This window comes from Takifugu rubripes, chromosome 13 (assembly GCF_901000725.2).
Source record: "Takifugu rubripes chromosome 13, fTakRub1.2, whole genome shotgun sequence".
NCBI lineage: Eukaryota > Metazoa > Chordata > Actinopteri > Tetraodontiformes > Tetraodontidae > Takifugu > Takifugu rubripes.
This window is the reverse complement of record NC_042297.1, coordinates 15,405,976-15,418,271: the sequence shown is the minus strand read 5'-3', so window position 1 is coordinate 15,418,271 and position 12,296 is coordinate 15,405,976. Positions and strand designations below refer to the sequence as shown.

The window sequence follows — 12,296 nt, the reverse complement described above, 5'->3', positions numbered from 1 at the left end:
GAAAGCATCCTTCACTGCAGAAGGCAGAAGTCTAATTGCAACAGTTCACACTGAACAGCCTATAAAATATGTATGTGCATCATTAATACATTATTAGTACACGCGTCATTGGCTGTGGCACGTGTTTCGCTCATTGCCATGAAGCTGTCGGCATTTGTATCGTCGCGTCAACTCCCAGTTAGGTAACAAATGGGGCCTCTTGGATGTGTTGGCTCCCTCCACTGACCCCCAGCACAAGGGCAGACGTGCTTCATAGTTTAATCGCTGTCTCAAATACTCTTTGCGTCTATTTGCGTCCCCCGGTGAAGACGGGGTTAACAGTTCATTCGGGCTTCAGCAGTGCAATCAGCTGTGATGTTGGGGGGGGGGGGGGGGGGGGGGGGTGCTGAAACTGGCACACAGCAGAGAAAGGACCCCATTCATGTAATCAGTTTAGATTAAGATCAGTCTGGATTTGCACAGAGCAAAATATACAAGACAGGAACTAAAGCCTTATTCCACTAGTGTTTACCAGGTTCTGCTAAGATCATCATGTCCAGTGATGTCGTCCAGAGCCAACGTTTAGTAATCTAACTATCTTCTCTAAATGTAAACAGAACTTCAGCATGATTAGAAAAATGTAGCATTCCTATACAGATATGCTGACATCTAACCCTGGAACTCCTCTGGAACCACAACACTGTGCCTGCATTCATCTGGCCTTTATGTGTCCATGAACACCAAAGAATCCTTTAATTTATTCATCTTATCGTCTCATCGTTAGTGGTCTTTCACTTCACATGATCTCATGAAAACGTAAGTTTCCCCAGATAAAAACCACTGCCAGTTACATTTTAATTAATGAATCAGTGTACTTGCAGGGGAGAACAGAAATAATATAAAATGAAGAGGGACAGAGAGGGAGATAGAGAGAGGAAGAGGGAGAGAGAGGGAGAGAGCGGTTAGGGTGCGCTGAGATGTCGGGCTTCATGTGGCCTGTTTGTGACGATGAAACGTGACAGCAATGGAGACAGTGTGCCAGAGGCCATGTCCTTGGTGATGAACTCATCCACAACAATCTCACCCCTACATCCCTATACAAGTGCCCGCACACACGTGCACAAAACACACACTCTTGCACACATGCCGTTCTGACAAAACCCCCCAGCCCCTACAGCATTCAGCGACCTACATCTGGTGTTAGAGAGCGCAGGGACTCGGGTTGGCCCGGGCTAGCCTGCCCCCAGCAGACATTTGGGGAGAGTTCATGCAACGCTTAATGTGCGGCTCTGCAGTTTTCCTCTTTCTTCTGAAATAAATGCCTCCCAGCTTCTTAGGTTACATGCAAAAGTGGCGACAATTGTATCCTCTCAAAGGAAGGAAAGGGTGAAAGACAGCAGACAGTCATTCCTGCCATCACAGCTGACCCAAAGTCAAGCTTTTGAACCGGTTTGATGACATTTTGCTTTCTGCTCGTGCAACTGCAGGCTCAGTAAGTTAATCATGCACACACTCAGGTCATCCATGTGTAGCCAGTTGGTTGTACAGCTGTAGATGGGAGCTTGTTAGTCTGATTAAATACCTTCACAGGAAGAGACAGTTGCCCTTTAAGAACACTCATTAGTGGAGGTAGTACACGGTCAAATTCTCCATTTATTGCTGCAACTTTTTCTTTCCAACCAAAGCTAACCCAGGCTGACCTGCCCTAGCAACTGAGTGTTTGTTTGGATTTTAATCCAAAACAGCATGGCCATTTAGCAGCACACCTAGAAGCATAAAACTGTCGCTTTCTTTTGATGAGCCATGCATGCACATCAGACTTATCTCCTATCAGGAAATTGGTTTCATCACGTCATAAAACTTTACTCCATACAGTTTAGATTTAGGAAATTGGATGGGTTTCCAGCAAAAGTCTTGTTTAAAAATTGTTTCACTCGCTTACGCCTGCAGACACATGAAGAGGATCTTGGGAGACCTGACGTTCCATGCGCCATATTTTGATCCTTGATTCATTATAAAACATTCCCGCCCGTGGAGCCAGTTGTGTTTTAGTATCAAGCACAAGGAGCCCATTGGACCATTAAACCAGGCAAAATGGTTGTTTTATGTTTAAAGCAACATTAAGAAGAATTGTAGGCTGTGTATTTGTGTATCTGGCATCACAGCTCATTGCAGGGCTCTGGCTGAAATTCTCTACACATGCTGCCACTATGAACATTAGATAAAACAAACAAAAGGAAAAAAGGCTCTCTTTCAGAATCAGAGAAGGCAAACAAAGATCAGTTTGTTTTAACTGGTGGCTCAACACACAGTTCTATATATGCACATTGTAATTAACACTAATCACAGTCATACAGCATTAAGGCACAGATACCTCCCACCAGATGTACAAGTGCAGAAACGCACGCTTGTGTACCGTAGGTTGATACGGTCTTCTGGTGCTCTCACACTGAATAATCTGCATGAAATATTTTTAAACCCTGTGCGTCATGCACATAAAGACAAATGAATACAGGAGAATACAGCAGGACAGGTCTGAGCGCCGCTTTGAAATGACTCAATGTGAGGCGTTATCAGTTCAGAAAGACAAAGCAGCAAAGGTGAGGAATACATTTATCCACATTATACAATATTCATCCCCCTGAATATTAAAACATCTGCAGGGAGGACTCGCGGTTTGAACACACTCAATAAATCATGAAGACAGCATAAAAGCCAATTATGGGCTGTGAAATTTAACAGTGTTATTGGATTGGGACATGACCAAAAAACTACTGTGCTCCACCATGCTGTGGAGCACCACCCTGCCATGCATGCATGTGTGCAGCTGACAGAAGGTCCTGGGTTCTGTTCCCACTTAAGACCTTTCTGTGTGGACCTTGTTTGTTGCATGTATCTGATTTGGTAGCTCATGCAGCCTCATGCGATGCACAAACATCAACATTAGGCCCAGTTGCACCTGTAAATAGAAAAGCATCTCCATGCTAGATTTTAGTGTGCAGATTATATAACGCAGCCAGTGGAAGCTGAGGTGGTGGACAGAAGGAAGAGGTCAGAGGGACTTTACAGTCGGTTAGCACCTTTTGTCATCAGTGTGTGGTTGATTAGGGACAGAGTTGGATGGCTGCTCAGAAATCTGCAGCTCTGAACGAGCTTGACTTTATCTAGCGTGGCAGAGTGATCCCTGTTGTGGATTATCTTAAGAATTCTCCACTACACAAATCTTCCTTCTTTAGTGGAAATGTCTCAGTTAATCATCCTCTGAATGTTTTAAAATGAGCTTTGATGAGGTGTTGTTTTTTTTTTTAGAATCCCTTTAGATTTAAAACACAACATCCAGCCTTGACTAGAGTCTGTGATGTTCCTGTATTATGTATCTGGTGGGTGGTGATAAGAAAGAAGGAGAGAGGGAAAAAAAGGTTGTCTTGATTTGATTTTCTTGGCTCTCTTTCTGACGCAAAGGTCGTCTAAGTGGGCAGTCAGCGGCACTTCTCAGGTGGCTGTGACTCACCTGACAGCCTCCCTGGACCAGGCTGCTCGTCAAAGCCCACTCACAGTCATCAGAAAATGGCCTTGTTTCCACCGTGTGAATGTGGGGATTGTGCATTCCCGAGGCGGAAAAAAGTCACTTAAAAATGACACCTGTCACTGGTTTATTTCTTAAATAAATTGTGGATGCAGTCGGGTGTGTTGCAGATTAAGTTCCTCAACATTCATTTCAACGTCTTTTGAGGATCATATTATCAGCTATTGTGTTTGCAGCTACAGGGCAGAAAGTTAATTATCAGGGGGAAGATGAAGTTTGGAGAAAGTTTCAGGACAATAACTATTAAAATATCTTGATGATGTCCTCATGTAAGGCCTTAAAAATATTGTCCAGTTGTAATTAAGTCTGCCAAAACTATATTCTAATAATAGGGCAACTCATTCTTAGTTCAATAATCACTCCTACGTACCTACATCAGCTTGGTCGCATCTTTAAGTCATAAACAGAATTTGTCTGTTTCCAGATTCAGTAACCTGACAAATTACAATAGCATGGTGCACTACAATGCTGTGCTACACTAAAATGTTCAGGACTAGATATCCATTAATTAGTTACATATAACACCTGATAAGGGGACTCAGTGACACATTGTTAAAGATTAACCCACTGTTTCCGACAAGATTCCATAAATGTAAGTCTCCCTAATTGGAGGCTGAATCTTTTTTCCACAAGCTTTTCCAGATTATTAAGTTTGATAATTGAATTATACACTTTGGTAGAGCCAACTAAAATGTTTACCTCTTATTTTTTCAAATTCTGTCAGGTATAACTTAAGGTCCATTAACTGGCCCTTCACGCAATGCTTTATCTGGGAATTATCTGGCGCCACCTGTTGGAATAAGGGAGAAGTTACTATTGATAAACCAGTCACGAGACAGTTTAACAACGCAACAATTATTTCTCCACATTTTGTCAAATAATCATAAAACAGACTTTTCATTTCATTCATTTTATTCATGGATTATTATTTTTACATTTTTAATGGTGTTTATGAAATCACAAAATTATAAATAAAAACATGTACCACTGGCAAACACATGTAGACACCTTCTTATTAACAGTGCACAGTAAAAAAAAACAACCAACAACCAACAAACACTTGGTTAACGCAACGAATGGCAAAAATGATAACTGAAATGACACAAACCAATAAATGGCCGTAGCCTCTGTAGTAGTTTAATGTGTGCTGGATAACGACTTGTGTTAGGAAGATAACAAGCAAGAGTGCAACATTGGTATTTAAGTCATTTACAGCTGATCATAACTTATTTTCTGATGACTTTCATACCTGTGGCATGGTCAAACCACATCCCTCAGGTCCGTACGGACAAACATACATACATATTTACACACACACACACATACAAATACACACACACACTCTTAATTCAAAGGGTTTATGAGGCACTACTTAAATCTTCCACATTCCAGTCTCTGCAGCAGGCTGAGGTTACCATGGTTCACTGTACCTGCACGAGCATGATAAATTTAGATGTAGTAGATAATCTCTGGGATCTGTCCGTCCTCCACTGAGGTGCCGTTGTTGTTTCCAGGTGAGCTAAAGAAGCAAAAAGTTGCCTTGGTCCCCACGGATGATTCCTGGGTTACCTTCTTCAACCCTTTTGTGCCGTAATGGGAATCTGGTCCCTGAGGAGTAAAAACATACAACAGGTTAATTCTTGAATAAATAGAGAAAGAGTTCTAATCCTGATTGAGGAAGCGGAACTTTCCACTGACCTTTAAGGTGGCACATGCAGTGTAGCTGACGTTGGGGAGAATTTCCACAGGCTCTTTAAACATCACTCTGAACGTTGTTGCTGTGCCATCGCAGCTGAACCCAGTGTCGTTCTGTCCCAGTGTGATGCGTTTATCGCTCTCTAAGATCTACAGAACAGCATGATTGATGAAAGTCAATGACTCAAGCACGCAACAAAGTCTATTTATAACAATCTGGCTTGGAACTCTCAGTATTCTTTTGTTAGGGAGAATATTTCACTGTTAAGGGTCTTGGAACTGTCGAAATCCTGTGTTTTATATGGCTTCATGTCGCTTTAGCTGCATGGCTAAATAAAAATAACCGAGACTTGACAAGAGCAGAATGTGTTTTCCATAAGGCTGAATCTGGAATTAACAAGGTGCTAATCAGGGGTCGTGTTATGGTGCAATGTCCGGCTAAATGTAAATAGGGTTAGGACCAGGTCTTCCCCCTTACAGTTTTTGTTTATTTGCCCCATTGTTTTCCTTTGCCAACTTGGTACAGGATAGACATGCTCGATTTATCTGAACACAGAAGGTCCATAAGCATCTGCTAGAGCAAATAAAACAGCCTAAAAATGTGTTGCACGTTCAAGCTACTGCAGGCAAGTGTTAGATGTACAGATTCACTTCAGCTACGGATTTCATGGGAAAAGTCCAAATTTTATCCTAAATTAATCCTTAAAGACAGGATTTACCTGTATGTTGACCTGATAGTCAGTGGGTCCGTGTATGGAACCATACAAGCCAAACCCCACTACGGATATTCTTCTGTTAACATTAAATCTGCAGAGGGAAAATTTGAAACACAGAGAAAAAGAAAAATTAGACACTGTTTCAATTTTCTCTGTGGGGGGAGTGGAGGATCTTTGCCTCACCTGATTCTGTCGCTGGTACCACTGTACCCCCATCGACTCTCGACCTGCTGGAATCTATTAATGCTGCACTCCTCCCCCCTGAGGCAGCAGCGTGGTCTGTCGATGTATTCGACCCGTGGTTTGGGGTTTACTGTAAAGTGTAAAAACAGATTTACCACCTCCCGATCGAATAATATTCCAGACTGGGCAGGCCCTGTGGCACAAGAAAGAATATCAAACTGGTTTCTGTGGTTTGATTCGTTTAGGAACATGACGAATACAAGTGTGCTTCAGTGACAGCTGAAATGATGCTGTAAAAGGTGGCGCAAAATTAGCAGGAGGGGGAAAAACACTTACCTGCAGCAAACTCCTCAACAGTCATAAGTGGGAAGCGGATGAGCGGGAGGGCTTTACCCAGAACCTTCTGTTTGTTCTCCGAGGTAGGGGGAAGCTGTTGTCTGTAACACTCAGCTTCTGCCCAACGTACCACTGCCCCAAACAGGCGGTTCTCCCTGATACTGAGCGTGTCTCTCTGCAGCACTGCGCATAAAGTGTCTACGCACGTAAAGAAAAAGAAGATTCTTAATTTCACAGGTGGAAAAGTTGCACAAAAGAGTGACAGCAACTCACGTACCCAGGTCGATGTCTGTGAAGCCTTCGGCATTTATTGCATCTGCAGTGCTTTTGTCTATGGTGTCCAAGCAAAGACTGGCAAGTTGAGGTTCATCAAATAACCGTGCCTATCGTCAAAACACAACCTGGAGATATTAGCAAATCATCAGCAGTGGAATCTGGATGACAGTATGTTCTAAAATCACCTGAGTGAGGAGCATGAATGCATTGTCAGCTCTGAGGTGTTTGGTGAGAAATTCCACGCAATAACCCTCCAACGCAGGGACGGCGTACTTTTTGGCTGTATAGAGAGTTGTCATCACAGTCTCTGGACCAATGTGAACCTCATCAGAGTATAGAAACCTGCAGCAACGTCAGAAAATCAGCCAAATCAGACTATGGTGAAAGCTGCAATACCTTTCTGAATTCTAATCCGTTAATCACAATTTAAGACAGGGTAATAACACCAAAAGCCCATGTTACTCAGTTAAATAACCCAATTACACAAATAGGCAGTTTCTGCTTCCAGGGGTGCAGAGGTCAAATCCTCGTCTGCAGGTTTGTTCCCTCCCTCTCCTCTTTGACTAGCACCTGTCAAAAGTCATACCTGAGCAGGGCGAGGAAAGCTGCTGGTTCCACGTCAGGGAGCTCTATTTCGGTAGAGGTTGTGGCCATTCCTCCGTTGAACATGGCATCAAACACGGCGCTGCCAGCGGCCAGGACGAATTTATGAGCAGGTATCCTCTGGGCCTGTCTGCTCTTACCGACAATAAACCTGACGTCACTCAGCAGCTCGTTGTTGAAGAGGAAAGCGAAGCGCTCCTTTAGGGAACTCTTGGTCGCCTGCCAGTTGTACATGGGCTCACGGTGAAGGCCAAGGACCGGCGGGGAGGCGGGCGGAGCAGGACCGGAGGACGGTTGCATATTGGCGAGCACTGCTGCGGCTCCAGACTGAGCCGAGTTGGACGGCGCCTCCCGGACTTCATGGTTAGATGCTAAACCGCTCCTTCCGCTGGTCGCCATAATGATGCAGTAGTATTCTAAATTCTATGAAGAACCAGCGAAAACTGACCTAAGTTGCCAACTGCATGCGTAGTTGTTTATTTATGTAGTATCCATCGCCATCTTTTACGCATCTTTATTGTCTGCCCTGTCTACGACTGTCCAGAAATGACGCAAAGTCTGCGTTTCTTCTTCTCGTATGTTGGACATGTGTGCGACTGCCCCCTTGTGCCCAGTAGCCCTCATTATACATCACTGTACTCCAATAATCAAAAGCCTGGGCTTTCGCCCCGAACGACCGTTCTGAGTCTCTCTCTCTCTCTCTCTCTCTCTCTCTCTCTCTCACACACACACACACACACACACACACACACACACACCTCCTGCAGCAGTCACGATTCGTCAGAAAACACGCAGATCTGCTTTCGCGGGCATGACCTGTTCTGCTGGTCTGTCTCGCGTTCTTTTACTTGACACACACACGCATAGCTCATCAATGAATCTTTATTGAGTAAACAAAAGTATCAATCCAATTAACGTTTACCTTATAACTGCATTTCATGACAAGTTGGATTTTTTTTATTTATGTATTTATTTAGTTTACAACCAACTACATGCTTTCATGGTTCGGCAGTGACCACCAGATGTCAGGCGTGCATGCGTTGTTGTTTTTGTTGTTTGTTTGTTTGTTTTTCTTACCCATTGGGAGTTATTGACTCACTAAACACCAGCTTTGACAGAACTGATGGTCCAAAGGGAAACACATTTCTAATTAGGCTTTGAGTTAGAACCACATGATGTTTAATAGATTAGGCGGTGACCGGATGGAACTGTGCAAAATGAACAGGTCAATGCAAAGTCCTAATAAGGACAGTTGCACAATGCGTGCGTGCGTGCGTGTGCGTGCGTGTGCGTGCGTGCGTGCGTGTGTGTGTCAAGTAAAAGAACGCGAGACAGACCAGCAGAACAGGTCATGCCCGCGAAAGCAGATCTGCGTGTTTTGGCTCTGTTGCACTCGCTTTGACTTTTCTCTGCATTCTTCAGAATTGCCCATGAGACAAAACATGTAAGTTTCCCGCGGTTAAATCTGATTTAAACTCTGAGCTTTTTGCACATCTTTGGCGCTCACACCTGTTCCCGACATGACCGCGTCTGCAGGCACGGGGGTGTTTGTGCTCTCGTTGATGTCCATCCCCACCTGCTATTTATTTAATTCACTTATTTACAGCAACAGGTAAGTTGTTGTCTCTGCATTTAATTTGTTTGAGCTAATAAATGAGAACTCTAATAGTCTTTGGCTATACTTTCCCCCAAATGCATGAAGTGCTGAAGCTTTCTTCTTTGCTGGGTGTACAACAGTCATAATCCTCATCCTTTCAGTCCGTTTTATACTCAAGAAGACTCCAGTTGATCCTCTTTTCTATGGTATGAGCTGTCTGTTTTTTCTTTTTTAATAGCTGCACATTTATGGAGTTTGCTGCAGTTTGTGAATTGGTTTACTAAAACAAATGTGTGCATCTGTAGTGTATGCAGTATATGCAATCCTCAGTGTCGTCAATCTGATTATCGGCCTGGAGCAGGACAACATCATTGATGGATTTGTGACCTTTTACCTCAAAGTGGTAAGTGTTAAGAGTTCTGGGTGGAGGCTGGGTCTCTGTGCACCTCCGTGCAGTTCAAATGAGACATTTACTGCATTTCAGGCAGATCCACACATCAATACAGCACATGGGCACATGATCTCCTACTGGGATGGATGTTTCCATTACCTCATGTATCTGCTCATGATCGCTGCCATTACTTGGGGGTAAGATACGCTGCATGACTTTGAAATAATAAACTAGTAGACAGGTTATTGGACATCTGTCTTCGAAAATGCCAGCGTTAACGTGGTTTACACAGGGACAGTTACCGAGCCATTGGACTCTACTGGGTGGGCTCCTGCCTTATGCGTTCCATAGTTTACATTCTTGGAAATGCTGTGGGTAAGTGCACTAAAAATAATACCGTACTGCTCCCACCTGCACAGCCCCCCAGTAATTATCTCTGTGTTTCTTATCTGTTAGAAGTGCAATGTGTTGGAAATGCTGCTACATTTTGAGTCTTTCTTCTTTTTCCAGGGAAATATGGAATCAAACTTGGTCCTCTTTTTCTGGTCCACATGCTGTACGTCTCTGTGTCTGTGTGGGCTTGCTTCCGCATCTTCAGTCAGCCGGCCTCCCGCAGCATCCTGACAGTAAATCGTCTTTTCACTTTCTTCCACTTTTGGCTGTTTATGTCACAAATATTTAAAAACTGCTTTTGATTAAAATTCTAATGAACACTCCTGTCATCATGCATCAAAGCTGAATGTGTTTAAAAGTGCATTTGGAACCTAATATATTTTTTCTTTCAGAACATCAAAAAGGTTGAACAAAGAAGTTTACCCCACAGACCTCTGGACCTGCTCTTTGTTATCTACCTCATTCTGGCTTTTGCTTTCTGTGTCTTCAGGGGTCTGGTAAGAACCACAACTACATAGGATATCTTCTTTATGCCCTTTTCTTTATCCTGTTATTTAAAGTCTTTGTTGTACAGATTGTTCTGGACTGCTCCAGCCCGTGGGCCCAGGACTATAGGAACCATTATGAGCCTTACCTGAAAGACCCCTCCGCCTATCCTAAGGTGCAGGTATGTCTGCCATCGCTCAGCCTCCTTCAGCATCTCTAAACAAACCTCTGAAGCATATATTTGTGCTCCTCAGATGCTGGTGAGCATGTTGTACTCAGCACCATACTACGTCGTTGCCCTTTATGGACTGATGGTGCCGGGATGTGAATGGATGCCAGACCTGACACTTGTGCACTCAGGAGCACTGGCACAGGTACGTTTTTGCATTTACCTGGTGACGACCAAACAAACAATTAAGTAGTCCACTCAATAAAATGTTACATGGTGATGCTTCCATGTTTTGCACAGAGAATCTGTCAAAAGCTTTGGTAGGGTTACTGGCCCTTGTAGTTTTCCTCATTTTTCCTCTCACACAATGAGAAAAAAATCTGAGTCGGGATGTTTCTTTTCCGACACGACGTCCTTGCTGCAGAAAGATAAAGCAGTTAATTGCATGTGCATGTAAACATACTGAGCGACCAAGAATGGGCATGTGGCCCAGACTCACTGTTAAACTCTATTCAGTGGCCTCATTGTGGCCTCTAGCTTTTTCTGCGCACCCAGACACAGGTGCTGCTACATAAACAGACGTAGCCTGAGCGGGTGCCGTATACATTATCTATATACATCTAAAGGTGGAAACTTTACGAAGTGGTGAGCTAGCGCACCAATCAACAATACAGAGCAACCTTTGTGTTTGAGCCGGCTGGCGTGTCACTCATCGGAAGCACGAGGACAGATACTGACTTCAGGCCAAAAGGAATGGTGGTATTGGTAGGATTCAGCTGTTCAGTAGGTTATAAATAGGAGAACTGAATGCTTTCATTGCTGTGAGGCTTTTTTCAGTGAGTTTCTAATAAAGTGGTAACATGTTTGTAATTCCCGGATTTTGGACTTTTTCCATTGGCTCCTGTGATACAATATTAAAACAATACACCCTAAACTGGTGTTTAATTTAATGATTTGCTTGTTCTTGCCTTTTGTAAATTTATATACTTGGTAAATGTGTGTGTCCTTGAAATATTTAAAGAATTTGTGGTGTTCTCTGTGTGTTCTCTTTGTAAAGATTGTGATGTCATTTCTGGAAAACTGCCTATTTTAGATTTAAAAGTTTTTCTAATGATTTTCAGGATAATAAGAACAATTATCAGCCTATTATAAAATGAAAACAACACATGGAAGCTCACAATATATTCATATGGAGTCAAATAAGAGAATTTCAGCTCAATACATGTGATATTGACTACATATTATAGTCTAAGTTTCTCTTAAACTGTAACACTGTGAAATTGTGTTTCCCCCCACTCTACTTCACCTCAGTCTCAGTTCTCTCACATCGGTGCATCTCTCCACACGCGGACACCATTCTCCTACAGAGTACCTGTTGACAGCCAGCCTGTTTTTCTGCTCATCAATGTTCTTTACGCTGTGGTGCCTCAACTTCTGTGCTATCGCTGTCACACAAAGCCGGCCTTCTTTCTACGGACCACAACAGAAAACAAGACTGACTGACAGCTTGGAAAAAGAGTGCTAAGGGTGCCTAACTCAGAGGGTGAAGTACAAAGTACTGCTCAGTGAATTGGAGTTATTAGCAGATACTATTTCTGGAGGAGAGATTGGCTGTGAAAAGGATTGAAGGTTTAGAAACATGACAAAATGCCAAATTGTGTTTGCATTTTTCCCTGCTTATTTTTGTGAAAATGGGAAAGCACATTTATTCTTTTTTTTTAGTGCAACATTCAACTGTGTTACTATGTAATTGCTTTATTTCTTTAAGAGTTGTGTGTGGAATTTAATAAGCATCATATAAGAGGTTATTTTATTCGCTTTTTAAAAAAAATAAAAAAAAATAAAATGCTTTGCTGCTGATTCAGAATTTTTACTGAACTAAATTT

At 42.9% G+C, this 12,296-nt stretch overlaps 2 protein-coding genes across 5 annotated transcripts; one reads left to right on the top strand and one right to left on the bottom strand.

Moving 5' to 3' along the window:
- Positions 1 to 4,688: 4,688 nt before the first annotated feature.
- Positions 4,689 to 7,969, bottom strand: LOC101069070 (BTB/POZ domain-containing protein 1). Of its 2 annotated transcripts, none has more exons than XM_003969864.3 (8): positions 7,358 to 7,969; positions 6,957 to 7,113; positions 6,773 to 6,878; positions 6,496 to 6,693; positions 6,160 to 6,352; positions 5,980 to 6,067; positions 5,264 to 5,410; positions 4,689 to 5,173 (listed from the first exon to the last, which is right to left on the bottom strand). In XM_003969864.3, the coding sequence occupies exons 1-8, from the start codon at positions 7,771 to 7,773 to the stop codon at positions 5,015 to 5,017; spliced, it is 1,464 nt and encodes a 487-aa protein (XP_003969913.1). In that variant the 5' UTR covers positions 7,774 to 7,969; the 3' UTR covers positions 4,689 to 5,014. The 2 variants fall into 2 exon arrangements, with proteins under 2 accessions (XP_003969913.1, XP_011608342.1); XM_011610040.2 differs by having other exon boundaries at positions 6,160 to 6,289.
- Positions 7,970 to 8,207: 238 nt separating this feature from the next.
- Positions 8,208 to 12,277, top strand: LOC101068843 (transmembrane 6 superfamily member 1). 3 transcript variants are annotated; one of them, XM_029845709.1, is made up of 11 exons: positions 8,211 to 8,818; positions 8,911 to 8,986; positions 9,077 to 9,177; positions 9,277 to 9,374; positions 9,456 to 9,559; positions 9,655 to 9,737; positions 9,873 to 9,988; positions 10,148 to 10,252; positions 10,330 to 10,422; positions 10,496 to 10,615; positions 11,722 to 12,277. In XM_029845709.1, the coding sequence occupies exons 2-11, from the start codon at positions 8,937 to 8,939 to the stop codon at positions 11,911 to 11,913; spliced, it is 1,062 nt and encodes a 353-aa protein (XP_029701569.1). In that variant the 5' UTR covers positions 8,211 to 8,818; positions 8,911 to 8,936; the 3' UTR covers positions 11,914 to 12,277. The 3 variants fall into 3 exon arrangements, with proteins under 3 accessions (XP_003969912.1, XP_029701569.1, XP_029701570.1); XM_003969863.3 differs by having other exon boundaries at positions 8,208 to 8,986; XM_029845710.1 differs by lacking the exons at positions 8,211 to 8,818; positions 9,077 to 9,177 and having other exon boundaries at positions 8,968 to 8,986; positions 9,286 to 9,374.
- Positions 12,278 to 12,296: the final 19 nt, after the last annotated feature.

Bases quoted from the DNA above. Each gene is read 5' to 3' on its own strand.
- LOC101069070 (XM_003969864.3), bottom strand. From the start codon at position 7,773: ATGGCGACCAGCGGAAGGAGCGGTTTAGCATCTAACCATGAAGTCCGG. The intron at 6,879-6,956 runs GTGATTTTAGAA...TTTTGACGATAG, and splicing joins CATTCATGCTCCTCACTCAG to GCACGGTTATTTGATGAACC. The intron at 6,353-6,495 runs GTAAGTGTTTTT...CTTGTGCCACAG, and splicing joins TGTTGAGGAGTTTGCTGCAG to GGCCTGCCCAGTCTGGAATA.
- LOC101068843 (XM_003969863.3), top strand. From the start codon at position 8,895: ATGACCGCGTCTGCAGGCACGGGGGTGTTTGTGCTCTCGTTGATGTCC. The intron at 9,560-9,654 runs GTAAGATACGCT...TGGTTTACACAG, and splicing joins ATCGCTGCCATTACTTGGGG to GGACAGTTACCGAGCCATTG. The intron at 9,989-10,147 runs GTAAATCGTCTT...TTTTTCTTTCAG, and splicing joins CCTCCCGCAGCATCCTGACA to AACATCAAAAAGGTTGAACA.